Source organism: Dendrobates tinctorius, unplaced genomic scaffold (genome assembly GCF_039654945.1).
Source record: "Dendrobates tinctorius isolate UK_male_01 unplaced genomic scaffold, ASM3965494v1 ptg000025l, whole genome shotgun sequence".
NCBI classification, from domain to species: Eukaryota; Metazoa; Chordata; class Amphibia; order Anura; family Dendrobatidae; genus Dendrobates; species Dendrobates tinctorius.
Genome location: NW_027361693.1, coordinates 18,702,797 through 18,720,168, shown reverse-complemented (window position 1 = coordinate 18,720,168; position 17,372 = coordinate 18,702,797). Strand labels below are relative to the sequence as shown.

At 39.3% G+C, this 17,372-nt stretch overlaps 1 protein-coding gene across 3 annotated transcripts in view; it reads left to right on the top strand.

Moving 5' to 3' along the window:
* Positions 1-17,372, top strand: part of LOC141084631 (cadherin-10-like) — an 879,938-nt gene that overhangs the window by 802,468 nt on the left and 60,098 nt on the right. For all 3 annotated transcript variants that reach the window (XM_073569456.1, XM_073569455.1, XM_073569457.1), the window contains one exon: positions 13,999-14,120. In XM_073569456.1, coding sequence (XP_073425557.1) covers positions 13,999-14,120 — 122 coding nt within the window. The remainder of the gene's footprint in view (positions 1-13,998; positions 14,121-17,372) is intronic.

The following is a 17,372-nucleotide window of genomic DNA, read 5'->3' as shown; positions in this document are numbered from 1 at the left end:
ATCCTCTGGGGGTTTTATCTGTCACGTCACTAAGAGATTTAGATGGAAACCCCAAAGTAAATGCTCAGCGTAGAGGGCCAGATAAGTGTGCTCTCAAATGTTCTGCAACATGTTCCCAACAATAGCTTCAACTCAATCTGCAAAAAAAAGGCCTCACTCAGGTTGTTCATCTGTTAATAGTAATATATGGGGATTCCACATTACTGGTAGCGCAAAGGTTCTGGAAAAGAGAAATGGCACCTCACTCCTCAAAGGAAATTCACCAAATTCTCCGCTCCCAAATTCAAATGCCCCCCGACCTTTTGAGCCTGAGTGTGCTTAAACAACATTAGCAACTACATGTTTGGCATTTCTGTAGTGATGAAAGCCCGCCTTATTTACAGGTGCATGTCTCCAGAAACATGAGCTGGGCATAATGTACTGGTGACTGCAACATACTGGTCACTAGAGCATACTGGTCACTGCAACGGCATTTTGCAATTTTTACTCAGCAACATCCATTGCTGCTTGTTTCTGGAAAACACCCATGGAGTCAAAATCGTCACTACATCTGTAGATAAATTTACAAAGGGTTATAATTTTCAAAATGTGGTCATATGAGGGGTGATTCTGCTTTTATAGCACTTAGGGTCTCTTTATAAGGAATCTGCAAACAAATCTAGGGAAATCTGCAGCAAATAGTGCAGCCTCAATTGTGGTTCAAATGCTGGTGCATTTTTATCCATTTTCCTGTGTGAAAATGTAAAACTTGGTGCTAATACACAATCTTGGTGGTAAAAATTTATTTTTTTTCTTCACTGCCCAATGGTATAAAAGTCTGTGACACAACTGTGGTGTCAGTATAATCACTGCATCCCTAAATGAGTTCATTGAGAGGTTTAATTGGTAAAATGGGGTAACTTATGGGGGGTTATGCTGTTCTGGCACCTCAGGGGTTCTGCTAGTGTAACATGACACCCTCAAACAAGTGCACCAAATTCTGAACTGTAATATGATGCTACTTCCTTTCTGAGCTTTTCACTGTGCCTCAAAAGTAGTTTTTGACCACATTTGGGGTATCGGTGAGCCCAGGAGAAATTGCACAACAATCTTTGGGGAGCATTTTCTCCTTTAGCCCTTGTCAAAATACAAAGTTTGTAGCTAAAAAATTTTCTGTGGGAAAAATGTGATTTTTTTTTTATTTTAACATCTTAAAGTTATAAACTTCTGCGAGGCACCTGGGTATTCAAGATGCTCAATAAACATCTAGGTAAGGGCCCAAAGGGGGTCTAGTTTCCAAAATGATCTCATTTGTGGGGGGCTCTGCAAATGCGACATAGCGTTCCCTAATTATTCCATCAAATTTTGCATTCAAAAAAACATGGCGCTTCCTTCCCTTTCAAGCCCTGCCATGCACCTAAACAGTAGTATTGCCCCACATAAGGGTTATCAGGAGAAATTGCACAACAAATTGTATGGAGCAATTTCTCCTGTTACTCTTAGGAAAATGCAAAATATGAAACTATAAAAAATGCAATTTTTTTTATTTCCACGGCTCTACATTATAAACTTCTGTGAAGCACCTGTGGGTTCAAGGTGCTCAATACAAATCTAGATAAGTTCCAAAAGGGGTTTAGTTTCCAAATGGTATCACTTTTGGGGGTTTTCACTGTTTAGGCACATCAGGGGCTCTCCAAAAGCGACATGGCAACTGCTAATTATTCCAGCATATTTTACATTCAAAATGGCACTCCATTCCTTCCAAGCCCTGCCGGGCACTCAAACAGTTGTTTTCCTCCACATAATGGGTATCTGTGCACTCAGGAGAAATTGCACAAAAAATGTTATGGGGCAATTTATCTTGCTACCCTTATGAAAATACAAAATTTGGAGCTAAAATAGATGCATCTATGAAAAAAGTGATTTTTAATATTTTCACTTTTTAACATTATAAACTACTGTGAAGCACCTGGTGGTTCAGGGCGCTCTATACACATCTAGGTAATTCCATAGGTGGTCTAGTTTCCAATATGGTGTCACTTTTGGGGGGTATCCACTGTTTAGACACATCAGGGGCTCTCCAAACATGACATGCCATCAGCTAATTATGCCAGCAAATTTTCCATTCAAAAAGTGAAATGGTGCTCCTTCCCTTCTGAGCCCTGCTGTGCGTGCATACAGTAGATTTAAGCCACATATGAGGTATTATCATGCTCAGGTGAAATTGCACAACAAAATATATGGCTTGTATTCTCCTGTTACCCTCGCAAAAGTTAAAAAAAATAGGTCTACAGGAACATTTTTGTGAAAGAAAAGTAAATGTTTATTTTTTCTTCCTCATTCCTAAAATTCCTGTGAAGCACCTGAAGGGTTAATAACCTTCTTGACTGTGGTTTTGAGTACCTTGAGGGGTGCAGTTTTTTGAATGTTGGCACTTTTGGGTATTTTCTGTCTTATAGGCCCCTCGAAGTCACTTCATATGTAAGGTGGTCCCTAAAAAAATGGTTTTGCAAATTATGTTGTAAAAATTAGAAATCACTAGTCAATTTTTAACCCTTATAACTTGCTAACAAAAAATTATGTTTCCAAAATTGTGCTGATGTAAAGGAGAAATGCGAGAAATGTTACTTATTAAATATTTTGTGTGACATGACGCTGATTTAAGGGCATAAAAATTAAAACTTTGAAAATTGCGAAATTTTCTAAATTTTCACCAAATTTCCATTTGCTTCACAAATAAACACAAGTCTTATCAAAGAAATATTACCACTATCATAAAGTACGATATGTCTTGAGGAAACATTCTCAGAATTACTGGGATCAATTGAAGAATTCCAGAGTTATGACCTCATAAATTGGCAATGGTCAGAATTGTAAAAATTAACCTTGTCAGGGTCAAGGGGTTTATTGAAATAAATACTCACCTACCGTATTTTACCCATATATTAAGATCAAATAAAAAAATCAAAGTTCCACTCATCTGTTGATAATTCACTAAAACAAATGTCCCACAACGATCTCTAACTCAGCTACCTCTGGTTACATTGCTGAGCAATGACACATGTTAATGCTCAGCCTGGAATCCAGCTCAAATTAAGCTTAGTGTGACAATGCAGCTGTGTGTGTTAGGTGCCAGGATTCTTCCTCTGCACTGGAGGAATCCCGTCATGTCTTCTCCTGTGGTCTCCCATCCAGTCTCGCTCACAATGGATCCTGCTCAGCACAGACGTCGGTCTCAGCGTATTGCTCAGACCCATGCTGTGCGATTGATTGCTGCTGTCTCTCCAGTTCAGCTATAGCAATCAACAGCAAACAGCATCGAGCAGTCCTTCCTGAGACTAAGTCTGGATTTTGCCCTACTAAGCATGATCATCAGGTGGCAACCTCTCATTGGTGGTCAGTGATCAGCTGCTCAAGTCCTCAAGCGATCTTTAAAAGGATCTCAGAGACACACAGTCGTGCACTAGTAAAGACCATTATAAACCAGAGAAAGCAAGCAATGCAAAAAGTCCAAAAGATCATATAATTAAAAAATCAAATCTTTATTGATATACCAGGTGAAAAACATATGCGGCTAAAAAGTGACACATGAGCCAACAGCAGAGTGAAGGTACATAATGCTCACAAGGAGATAACATCAAAAAATGTGACATAAACCTGGTCATGAAAATAATTAGAACAGTATTCATATGGTCACAGACAGTAAATAAGTGGCCAGCATTAAAACAAGTATAGGGAAAAGTCCTAAGTTGACCAAGCAAGTTAATAGTGTGCAAATCTGAGAACCATATGAACCAAGTAACTGAGTCAAACACCTACCAGGACAGAGGAGCGCTGTACACCATACTTGGTTCATATGGTTCTCAGATTTGCACACTGTTAAGTTGGCCAAGGAAGTTAGGACTTTTCCCTATACTTGTTTTAATGCTGGCCACTTATTTACTGTCTGTGACCATATGAATACTGTTCTAATTATTTTCATGACCGGGTTTATGTCACATTTTTTGATGTTATCACCTTGTGAGCATTATGTACCTTCACTCTGCTGTTAGCTCGTGTGTCACTTTTTTAGCCGCATATGTTTTTCACCTGGTATATCAATAAAGATTTGAATTTTTTAATTATATGATCTTTTGGACTTTTTGCATTGCTTACTTTCTCTGGTTTATAATTATATATTTGCAGTGTGTCCTGCACTGTCCTTACGATGAGCTGGTGTGGTTATTTTTGACCATTTCTGAATATTCTAAATATGTTGTTACTGTTATCCAGCTTTTTATGCTGTCACCTGTATTTACTAGTATAGACCATGTTGTGTGTTTTGTATGCACGTATGCTTGTCTCTGGTGATTGACTCATTATGAAACCCTTACCTTTGGTATGCATGCGTTGCTCAGCCCTGCCAGCTAGTGCCTAGGCTGATAGTGCAGGTAGGAGGCAGAGTCAGTGCCTAGCGTCAGCGCCAAGTAGTGGCGTTGCTTGTGCAATGTCGTGCTCATTGTGGGTCCAGTCAGACTCGAGTCCCTGCATTCTAGGGGCTGAGCCTAGAAACCTCACTTGCTCCATATCAGCTGAGCCCTGTTACATTTAACAGGGAACAGCATTCTATTGCATAGTTGCTGCAGCTCTGTGAAGCAACAGAGTTCACCACTGTTCACACCAAGTGACATTTAACCCGCGTGTTTTTAGTTTTCAACCACCATCTTGTTCAGCCATTGCTTAGCAGCAGGTTCTATCTCTGCACAGTGGACCATGGGTTGTGAGCACACCTTATTATTATATTTCACTTGGTGCGTTCCGCCAACCCTAACAGAGTGTGACCGGTGGTAACCTTAATGATGTGGTGGGACATATGGATTATCAGTGGAGAGGGGAGTATAACTTTGATTTTTTGTTTCTATTTTGATCTTAATAAATGGGTAAAAGAGGGTCGGAGAGTGTTTATTTCAACTAAAGGACTTTTCTCTGTGTGTTTATTTCAACTAAAGGACTTCTCTTTCGGCCTGTGTCTTTAATAAATTTTACAACTGAGCTTGATATCAGGTGACATTATAGAGCTGACATCAACCCCTAAAATATTACTCCACTTGCCACCATACAAGGGCAAGCGGGAAGAGCAGGGAAAAGTGCCAGAATTGGCATGTCCAATGGATGCGCCTTGTCTGTTTTTTCTGTGGGCTGTGGTCATCGGAAATGCATCAGATACACCAGAACTCTCTCTCTCTTTTATGACGTGGAAGAGATCCCGCAGTCAAGTAACATCACAAAGACATAGGGTGGCAGTTTTTGAACTTTTTGCAGTGGAGTCAGAGCAAGCGTGACTGGTCGGCATGCTGCCCACACTTCAGATAAGGTACATCACAAGCTGAAGGAGTAAACTTCCACAAAACTCTATGATTGTGTCAATATCCAGCACAGAATATCACCTACATATACACGACAGGACTGACACAAGCCAGCAGGTAGGAATTTAGCCACGTGCATGTGTCTATGTTTTACGTGTTTTTAGCAAAATCATTTAGTTTTTTTTCAGTCTATTCAGTTTATCGCACATTAAGGCAAACAGGTGCACTAGTATATGCAGTTTCAGGCATGGGCCTTAGATAAGGGGAAGTACTAGTGCACTTTTCATTAGTTTTCTGCATTGATACATAAATTGCTTCAACTCCACATGGACCGAATAGATAGGCTATTATTATTGATGACTCATATTTATATCAATAGACTTTATATGGGGGCCACATTTCTTACATTTCTAGTGTAAATATCACTGTCGGTAAACTTGCAAAGGAATGTCGGTGTCAGCCATTAGCTCCTTCTTCTTCCTTCCCTCTCCATGGAATATTATCAGAAGCCATTGTCATCTAATATTTTTATTAATGATAAAAATCTGAAAACAAATTTGTCCGATTTTACCATTTAATTTGAAATTGAAAACACAAGGATACAAAAGATGTAGATTTATCTGATATGATGTAACACAAAGTAATTTATTTTAATGTGTTTTATTAATTTATTAATTAAAAAGTAAATCTATGGTTACATTTCAAGCTCTCCTTGTATACACTTTAATATTTTATTTGCTTTTGCAGCAGATCTCTGACATTGAGCAATTCTGCTGATCTTACGTGTGACTGAAATAACATGCTGTATTCCATTTAATATACATTATATGTAATCATACTACTACTATAAAGGTTACCATATACACAATCTTTCAATCTATGATAGATTTAGTTTATTTGCGGAAATTAGACCACCCGGTAAATGCAATCCTCTTTGAATGCTATGGAACTATGTCAGGTACTTCAAGATTTTTGCAATTAATCAACAAAAATGCATTTCAAAATTGCCTTTGCTTGATAGCTGTGCTTTGCTTTCTTTTTTTTTTTTAAATCTCATTAAAATTTCCAAGTAGTAATTACACTTTGTACACAGGATCATATATGCATTCACATTTCATAAGCTTCAGACTCAAGCAAGCACTACATTTTGATGAAAATAGAGATATAGATCAATATAAATTGCATTTTAAAAGCTCGTCTTCTAAACATATAATCTTCAAACACATACATTATAAAAGATAACGGTGGTTAAAAGAAACTGTTTTATTTTCTTTAATTTTATTCACTGCAAATAGCAAGTATCTTTAATTTCTCAATTTTATTTTTATTATAGTCACTTTTAGACATTTCAATCTGATTATTTTAAATTATATATTATCACTAGAACTACTGATGGAGTCATTTTGACTCCTTTCGTTTTTTATTTCTCTTCTGTGACTACATTTTTCAGAATTCCGGCTTGAAACTCGGTGACTTTTCCTCAAATATGATGTGAAAAAAGATTTTGTGAGAATAAATAATTTTGGTGAAAAATTTGCGCGTTTTTTTCAAAATTTACCAAGAACTACTGAAGGGAGTCATTTTGACTCCCTACTATATTTTGAGGTCCTTTTGTCACTAAATGTTGCTATAAAGTTTTGTGCATTATTTTTTACTCTGTCTTATTTACCCTGATGTTCATATAGATGTAGTTCATTTTACATGTCAACTTTTCACATTTTCCTTGTGTTTTACCTGCTTGTATTACTGTGTAATACTGAACAAAATAGCTTGTTTACTCTAGGCTCTTATCTTATCAGATTTGATGAGAAATCTACTCGATCGGAGAGACTGCAAACGGACAAGTTTGCTCTATTTTCTACTGTGTGGGACAGGTTTATTGAAAATTGTATTGCGTGTTACAAACCTGGCCCATACATAACGGTGGATGAGCAACTTTTCCCAAGCAAAACTAGGTGTCCATTCACGCAGTACATGCCTTCCAAACCAGATAAATATGGCCACAAATATTGGCTAGCTGTTGATAAGGAGAGCAAATATCTGGCAAATGGCTTCCCTTATCTAGGCAAAAGATGACACACGCCGTGCTGAGGACCGTTTAGCTGACCATGTGGTAATGAACTTATTGGACCCATTTTTGAAAAAAGGTCGCAATGTTACAACCGATAATTATTTTACTTCAGTAAAATTAGCTAAACAGCTAAAAAGCAAAGGAACAATCATCGTGGGAACACTGAACAAGATAAGGCGAGAAGTGCCTAAAGAAATAAAATCCATGAAAGAGGAATTGTACAACACTAAAGTGTTTAGAAATGAAGACAATTTTACACTTACAGTATATCAAGGAAAGCCCAAAAAAAAGTTGTCATTTTGAGTTCCGTCCATCCAGATGTTGTTGTTGCGTCTGATTCCGCTAAAAAAACTCCAGAAACGGTAAAGTTTTACAATGAAACAAAATATGGAGTAGATGTAGTGGAGAAGATGGCACGAAAATATACCACACGAACATGCACAAGGAGATGGCCTGTTCATGCATTTGAAAATGCCTTAGACTTTGCGGGTATAAATGCATGGATAATATTCAAGGAGATTACCCACCAAAAAATGTCACGCAAGGCATTTTTGCAAACGCTTGTGAGAGAGTTGAGTGGTCCTTATGTCACAGATAGGGAAAAGGGTTCCACGTCCCAAGTTTCTACATGCTCAGAAGTGATGGTTCAAACAAAATTTTGCCAGATCAAAGAAAAGTGCAAGAAAAATAGATCTGTCGGCAATTGTAAGACTTGTGGTAAGTCTTTGTGTGGGCAATGTACTGCCATAAATCAAAGGCAATGCCTAAAATGCGAAACACCAAATGTTTAGAAGGTGAATTCTGCGCCATATTTTCATTTTTATGCTCCTCCACCTACATTTTCTCTGTTTTTTGTTCTTCAGTTGTTGTTTATATGTGTGCACTTGAATAAAAAAAATGTTTGAAAAGCGTCTATTATAATTATTGTTATTTTCTGTAGAAAAATAAGAAAAGCAGAAAAAAAACAATCAAAAGCATTACTGTTGGATCTCACAATAATAATACATTACAAAAAATATAATTATTATTAAATAACCACAAATGAAACTCTAAAAATAAACGAAAACAAGCAAGGAGTCAAAATGACTCCTTTCAGTAGTTCTAGGCGGGGTCACGAGTCCAGTAGTCCTAGTGTTAAAGGCATCCCAAAACATTATTCATCACACTCCCAGAGTACAGGTAATAAACGTATGATTGGTGAGATTCCATTTGCTGCACCCCCAATAGTCAAAGGACAGTACTTGAAGATATTTTGTGAATGGAGTTGTACTCTAACATTACAATTCCTTTCAGATGGAATACGTGCAACTCCCATTCCATAAACTATGGAGTTTTCAACATTCATCTGTATCTGGTGATAAAAAAAATTATAAAACTTCTTCATAGACACAAAACATTTTACCATTTATATACTCTACTCCAGAATCTATGCATAAATATTGCTCACTACTGGACTATGGGAGTGGAATGCAGTGAATATTAAATTCTGTTTAATAGCAGGCACACTGTTAGGTACAGCTGCAGGCTTCCTGCAGCTGCTGGACAATCACGTGTGCCCGCTACTAAAGAGAATGAATATTAATAATAATAGTAACAATACAAATTTTATTTCTATAGCACCAACAACATATTCCGCAGCACTTTACATTGTAGAGGGGACTTGGACAGACAATAGACTTCACAGCATAACAATAAACACAGATCAAAACAGATACCAAGAGGAATGAGGACCCTGCTCGCAAGCTGACAATCTATGAGAAAAAAGGGGAGACATGAAAGGTGGATGGTAACAATTGTTTTAATTGTTCAGAACAGCCATAGTGTACGAATCGGGTGTTCCTGTAATGCTGCATGATCCAGTTAACAGCCTAAGTATATAACAGTACAGACACATAGGGCTATTAAATGTATAAAGCATGTAAGAACATGATGCCAGGAACCTGATTATGGTAAGAAAACATTTTTGAATGGGCCATACAGGGATAGTTAGATTAGTGCATTGAGGTGGTAGGCCACTCTGAAAAAATGCATTTTTAGGGCATGCTTAAAACTGTGGGGATTGGGGATTAATCGTATCAACTTGGGTAGTGCATTCCAAAGAATTGGTGCAGCACGTGAAAAGTCTTGGAGACGCAAGTGGGAGGTTCTGATTATTGAGAATGTTGACCTCAGGTCATTAGCAGAATGGAGGGCATGGGTAGGATGGTAGGCTGAGACAAGGGAGGAGATGTAGGGTGGTGCTGAGCTATGGAATGATGTGTAGGTGAGGGTAATAAGTTTGCACTGGATTCTGGAGTGGATGGGTAACCAGTGTAATGACTGGCAATGGGTAGAGGCATCGGTATAACGATTGGTGAGGAATATGATCCTGGCTGCAGCATTCAAGACAAATTGGAGTGGGGAGATTTTGGTAAGAGGGAGGCCAATTAGTAGAGAGTAACAATAGTCCAGATGAGAATGAATAAGAAAAACAGTAAGAGTTTTGGCAGAGTCAAAAGTAAGAAGCTGTCAAATTCTAGAAATGTTTTTGAAGTGCAGATAACAAGAGTGAGCCAGTGATCGGATGTGGGGGGTGAATGAAAGCTCGGAATCAAGCGGACATGTTGCTGGGGAGTAATGGTGGAACCACACACGGAGATGGCAATGTTAGGCAAAGGTAGGTTAGTAGAGGGAGGAAACACGAGGTGTTCAGTTTTTGACAGGTTCAGTTTCAGATAGAGGGAGGACATGATGTTAGTGACAGCGGGAAGACAATCACTTGTGTTTTCTTAAAAGGCCGGTGTGATATAGGGAGAAGAGGTGTATAATTGGGTGTCATCAGCATAGAGATGGTACCTGAAACCAAATCTACTGATTGTCTAATAGGGGCGGAATACAAAGAGAAGAGGAGGGGGCCTAGGACTGATCCTTGAGGAACCCCAACAGTAAGGGAAAGATGAGAGGAGGAAGAACCAGCAAAAGATACAGTGAAGTAATGGTCAGAGAGATAGGAGGAGAAATAGAAGAAAATGGTGTCCTTAAGACCAATGGAGTGTAGCATAGTAAGGAGGAGCTGATGTTCCACAGTGTTGAATGCTGCTGAGAGAGATCCAAGAGAATTAGCAAGGACTAGTGACCATTAGATTTAGCTGTTAGTAGATCATTAGAGACTTTAGTGAGGAATATTCACTGCTCTCCACTTCCATGGCTGTGGAGAGAGGTAAATTTCATTTTGCTTTAATATTGGGCACACTGTTAGCTGTCCCAGTCAGCTTCCTGTAGCGGCTGTGTGATGATATTTGCCTGCTACTAAAGGGAATGAATATTCACTGCTCCCCAATCCTGTGGGCATGGGGAGCAGTGAATATTCATTCTCTTTAATAGCGGGAACAAATGATCTCTCAGCTGATGCAGGAAAACTGCGGTTTTGGCTAACAGTGTGTCTGATAACAGAGAAATTAACATTTACTGCTCCCCATGCCCATGGGAGTGGAAAACAGTGACCATTCATTCTCTTTAGAGCTTCATTTGATATAAGTATATAATGCAAATTAAATTGGTATTGAATTTTGGTCTTCTTTAGAAAAATCTGATAGTCACTTTATTGCATTGTTGTTAAAAATGATATATATAATAATAAAGCCTTTTGAAGGCTAAAGGCATTTAGCAGCACTACCAACTTAATATTATGGAAAATTGCGCTTTCCCTATAATATGTACTGTATATACAGTTGAAATTAGAAGTTTTCATACACTATATAAAAAGACACATATGAATGTTTTTATCAATATCTGGCATGAAATCATAATAAACCGTTCCCATTTTAGGTCAATTAGGATTACCATAATTATCAATAATGACAGAACACCAGATATGCCAAATACCAGAATAATGAGAGAGAGAATGCTTTAAGGCATTTTTATTGCTTACTGCAAAGTCAAAAGTTTATATACATTTCATTAGCATTTAGTGCCATTACCCTTAAACTGAATTACTTGGGTCAAATGTTTTGCTATATCCTTCTACAAGCTTCTCACAATAGTTGATCGGAATTTGGGCCCATTCTTTCTGACTAAACTGGTGCAACTGATCCAGGTTTGTAAGATGCCGCACTCATACTTGCAGAGTAAGCTTTGCCCATATATTTTCAATAGGATTGAGATCAGGGCTTTGTGATATCCACTCCAAAGCACTGACTTTTTAATCCTTAAGCCACTTTGTTACTATTTTGGCAGTATGCTTTGGGCAATTGTCCATTAGGAAGACCCAATTCCGCCCAAAATTTAACTTCCTGGCTGATGTCTTGAGATGCTACTTCAGTATTGCCACAGAATCTTCTTTTCTCATGATGCCATCTATTTTGTGAAGTGCACCAGTCACTCCTGCAGCAAAACAACCCCACAACATAATGCCAGCATCCCCATGTTTCACAGTTGGGATGGCGATCTCAGGCTTCCAAGTTTCTCCCTTATTCCTCCCAAGATAATAATGGTTATTATGCTCAAAAAGTTCAATTTTAGTTTAATCAGACCACAGGACATGTCTCAAAAAAATAAGGTCTTTTTTCCTTTGTGCATTTGCAAACATTAATCTGTTTTTTTTATGTATCTTTTGGTGTAATGGCTTCTTCCAGTCAATGTGGCCTTTCAGCCCATGTTGATATAATACTCGTTTCACTGTAGATATTGACACAATCTTACCAGCTTCAGCCATCATCATCACAAGGTCATATGCATTTGTCCTTGGGTTGATATGCACATGTCGGACCAAAGTATGTTCATCTCTGGGACACAGAACCCGTTTCCTTCCCTGTACCCAAGGATGAGCCAGACTTGTGCAATTCCACAATTCTTTTCCTGATATCTTGGCTGATTTCTTTTAGACTTTCCCATGATGCTACACAAAGAAGCAGCATTTTTGAGGTGTGCATTGAAATACATCCACAGGTGTGTCTCTAATTAACTTAGATGTTGCCAAAAAAACCTATCAGATGCTTTTAAACACATGACATCATCATATGGGCAGTCCAGAATTGTTTAAAAACACAGTAATGTTAGTGTATTTAAACATTTTACTTTGCAGTGAGCAACAAAAATGCCATAAAATACTCTATCTCTCATTATTCTGGCATTTCTCAAATATTAATAATTATGGCAATCCTAATTGACCTAAAATGGGAAAGGTTTATTCTAATTTCATGTCAGATATTGAGAAAAACATGCATATGTGTCTTTTTATATAGTGCATGTAAACTTCTAGTTTCAACTGTATATAAAGTTTACAAAAAAATAACATAACTGCCTAGTTTTACAAAAAAAAGTCTTATTTTTTGTCTTTCTATTATTAGATAATATCAGTGATGTTCAGTCGGGCGGGATTATGTGTGGTGATGTGGTGGGGGGGCGGGATTATGTGCGGTGATGTGGTGGGGGGTGGGATTATGTGTGGTGATGTGGTGGGGGGTAGGATTATGTGCGGTGATGTGGTGGGGGGCCGGGATTATGTGTGGTGATGTGGTGGGGGACGGGATTATGTGTGGTGATGTGGTGGGGGCAGGATTATGTGTGGTAATGTGGTGGGGGAGCAGGATTATGTGTGGTGATGTGGTGGGGGGGCGGGATTATGTGTGGTGATGAGGTGGGGGGCAGGATTATGTGTGGTGATGTGGTGGGGGGTGGGATTATGTGTGGTGATGTGGTGGGGGACCGGGATTATGTGTGGTGATGTGGTGGGGGACCGGGATTATGTGTGGTGATGTGGTGGGGGGCAGGATTATGTGTGGTGATGTGGTGGGGGGTGGAATTATGTGTGGTAATATGGTGGGGGAGCAGGATTATGTGAGGTGATGTGGTGGGGGGCGGGATTATGAGTGGTGGGGGGCCAGAATTATGTGTGGTGATGTGGTGGGGGGCTGGATTATGTGTGGTGATGTGGGGGGCGGGATTATGTGTGGTAATGTGGTGGGGGGTGGGATTATGTGTGGTGATGTGTTGGGGGTGGGATTATGTGTGCTGATGTGGTGGGGGGCCGGATTATGTGTGGTAATGTGGTGGGGGGCAGGATTATGTGTGGTGATGTGGTGGGGGGGTGGGATTATGTGTAATGATGTGGTGGGGGGTGGGATTATGTGTGGTGATGTGGTGGGGGGCTGGATTATGTGTGGTGATGTGGTGGGGGGGCGGGATTGTGTGTGGTGATGTGGTGTGGGGGTCGGTTTGTGTGTGGTAATGTGGTGGGGGGCGGGATTGTGTGTGGTGATGTGGTGGGGGGAGCTACTGTGCAGGGGGCAGGATTAGCGAGTAATCACGATGCCTCTTATATATATATTTATTTTTTTTGCCAGAGCTGTATATATGTATATATATGAATGATATCAAGTTATTTTACCAGTAGGGTAAACACTATAACAAGATCCTGCCATTCAATTTTTTTCTTTAATTAACCTTCATTGTCAATTATTTTTAATTTGCGTAATCAAACTTTTATGCAACTTGAAGATTATTAGATGTTTATTATCTTTTACCATATACACTAAAATGTACATTTATAGCATTTGAACTTAAATAAAATGCTATCATAATTCCTTTTTAGCATAAATGTTTTTATGTATTTTTGTTTTACAGACAACCCCAAGCAAACCACAAGAGCAACAGTTTACATTTTAATTTTGGATGTTAATGACAATGCTCCTCAATTTGCAATGTTTTATGATACATTTGTGTGTGAAAATGCAAGACCTGGGCAGGTACGGGTTATTTAATTTTTTTTATTCTCATTCTGTTTCATTATGATGAATAACATTTACAAAAATGGATTAAGTCATCTAACAACTTTTATTTACATAGGAAACATGTCTTTATTGCCTTTTAATATAGTGATATCATTCCATTTTATTGTTTTCCAATTGTTGAAATATGAGTTACAGAAAGGTTTTGCATCCAACTCATGTCATTTACAGACAGCATAAATGCTGTGTCATTGATAATGTAACATAGGCAAACTCTGCAAGAACTGTACACATCTTTATGATATCATAACAAGTCAGTTACATAAAGAAAAAGTTCAGGGAAAATAGAAATTAGGAATGGTTAAAAATGGCTTAATCATGACTGGCAAGTGGAAGCATGGTATAAATCCATCAGAATCATTGGAATTTCACCAGAATTATAACTTAATGGTACTTTCAGTGAATAACACAAGAGTTGTGCATCTGCTATTGACAGCAAATAGAGATTATGTCGGCATACTTTAGCAGAGGAAGTGAGGAGAACATTTTTTTCAGTTTACTTGAGCCCTGCCATGAGATCTTGAGAAATGTATGACTTTCTACTAGAGTTGAGCGAAACATGTTGGTCAGATTCAAAAGTTGCTGACTTTAGCCAAAGTCGGGTTTCGCCGAGCGAAACCCAACCATAGCATGAGGTCGGTCATGCGGTCGCCGACACAAACGCCAAAGTCGTGTTTCCCATAATGATTACAGGCACCTTTTCTCAGCCAATGAGCAAGGATGCACACTGTGGGCAACGCGATGACATGGGCAGCGGCCACCACCATCTTAGAGAAGGGCATTGCAGTGAATGGCTTGCTTTGTGTGGCGTCACAGTGGCTATAAAAGCCCTGACCGCCGACCGCCATTTTACTTCTGCCAATCTTAGCATAGAGAGAGGTTGCTGCCGCTGTTTCTCAATAGGGAGAGTGTTAGGCAGGAAAGAAAAAAGATAGGCAGGAAAGAAAAAAGAATCTCTGCTTCTGCTGATAGCAATTGTGCTGTACAGTTAGTGTGCAGTGACAGGGGAGGATTTTCTTGTGTGCAGCAGCACTGGTTATTAGGCTGCCTGATAGCTGCATTGCTGTGTGCACACTGCTGTGCTGACTGCTTTTTACATAGCACTCATACTTTTATTCTTTTGTTTCTGCACAGTTACTGAGCATTCATTTTTTCCCACACCATATAGAGCTGTACGCTCCTCACACACTACCGTGTACTGGCTTTCCGCTTCTGATACAGTACCGTATATCTGCTGTTTGGATTACTGTCAAATGCATACTGAGACAGCGTCTGTGTTCGACTCTGGAAATAAATATATGGAGATTTACATTTTTCCCTACACCGTATTCAGCTGTCTGCTTCTGGTACAGTACCGTATATCTGCTGTTTGGATTATGGTCAAATCAATACTGAGACAGCGTCTGTGTGTGGCTCCAGAAATATATAGGGAGATTTAAATTTTTCCAAACACCGTATAGAGCAGTACGCTCCTCACACACTACTGTGTACCGGCTGGTATCACGACAAATACATGCTGACTATCTGTGTGTGACTCCGGAAATAAATATACGGAGATTTAAATTTTCCCCTACACCGTATTCAGCTGTCCGCTTCTGACACAGTACTGTATATCTGCTGTTTGGATTATGGTTAAATACATACTGGGTAAGAGTCTGTGTGTGACGACGGAAATAAATACCGAGACTTACATTTTCCCCTACACTTTATACAGCTGTACGTTTCTGATACAGTACCGTATATCTGCTGTTTTGATAATGGTCAAATACATACTGGGAGAGCGTCTGTTTGTGACGACGGAAATAAATACCAAGATTTAAATTTTTCCCTACACTTTATACAGCTGTACGTTTCTGATACAGTACCGTATATCTGCTGTTTGGATTACGGTCAAATACATACTGGGAGAGTGTCTGTGTGTGACTAAGGGAATATATAAAAGGAGATTTAAATTTCCCCCTACACTTTATACAGCTGTACGTTTCTGATACAGTACCGTTACATCTGCTGTTTGGATTACAGTAAAATACATACTGGGAGAGCATCTGTGTGTGACTAAGGGAATATATAAAAGGAGATTTAAATTTTCCCCTACACTTTATACAGCTGTGCGTTTCTGATACAGTACCGTATATCTGCTGTTTGGATTACGGTCAAATACATACTGGGAGAGAGTCTGTGTGTGACGACGGAAATAAATACCGAGATTTACATTTTCCCCTACACCATATACAGCTGTTCGTTTCTGATACAGTACCGTATATCTGCTGTTTGGATTACGGTCAAATACATACTGGGAGAGCGTATGTGTGTGACTAAGGGTATATATAAAAGGAGATTTAAATTTTCCCCTACACTGTATACAGCTGTACGTTTCTGATACAGTACCGTATATCTGCTGTTTGGATTATGGTCAAATACATACTGGGAGAGCGTCTGTATGTGACTAAGGGAATATATAAAAGGAGATTTAAATTTTCCCTACACTTTATACAGCTGTACGTTTCTGATATAGTACCATATATCTGCTGTTTGGATTACAGTCAAATACATACTGGGAGAGCGTCTGTGTGTGACTACGGAAATAAATACCGAGATTTAAATTTTCCCCTACACTGTATATAGCTGTACGCTCCTCATACAGTACCATATATCTGCTGGTATTTTTGGTACATTTTCCCAAACATGAGGAAGTTTGATGGAAGAGGCCGTGGAGGTGGGCGGGGGGGCAGCTGGTACTGATGGTGGTGGTTGTGCATCTGCTGGTTATGCCAAAAGCACAACAGCAGCTAAGGCAGGAGGTGTTGATCCTGCGTCATCATCTGGCTCAAGAAGGCCTGGAAGGTTGCCTTTTCTTGGAGTAGTTAAACCGCTTTGAAAGCTGGAGCATCAGGACAGGTTTTGGCTTACATTGCAGAAACAGCCTCCAGCTGTATCGCCTCCTCTTCTGAAGTGTCCAAAAATGCAAGCACCGAGTCGTCAGTGCAGGCTTCTGGTCAGGAACAACACCTTTCCTTGTGTGCTTCACCCACACCAAAAGTGAAGGATGCAGCAGGCCACACTTCTGATTACTCCATGGAGCTCTTTTCACATACCATGCCTGGGTTACCAAGTCAAATCCTGAATTCCCCAGTCTAAGATAAATCTGACATGGAGTGCACTGATGCACAGCCACTGCTAGATGATTCTGCTGATACATTGACCCAGAGC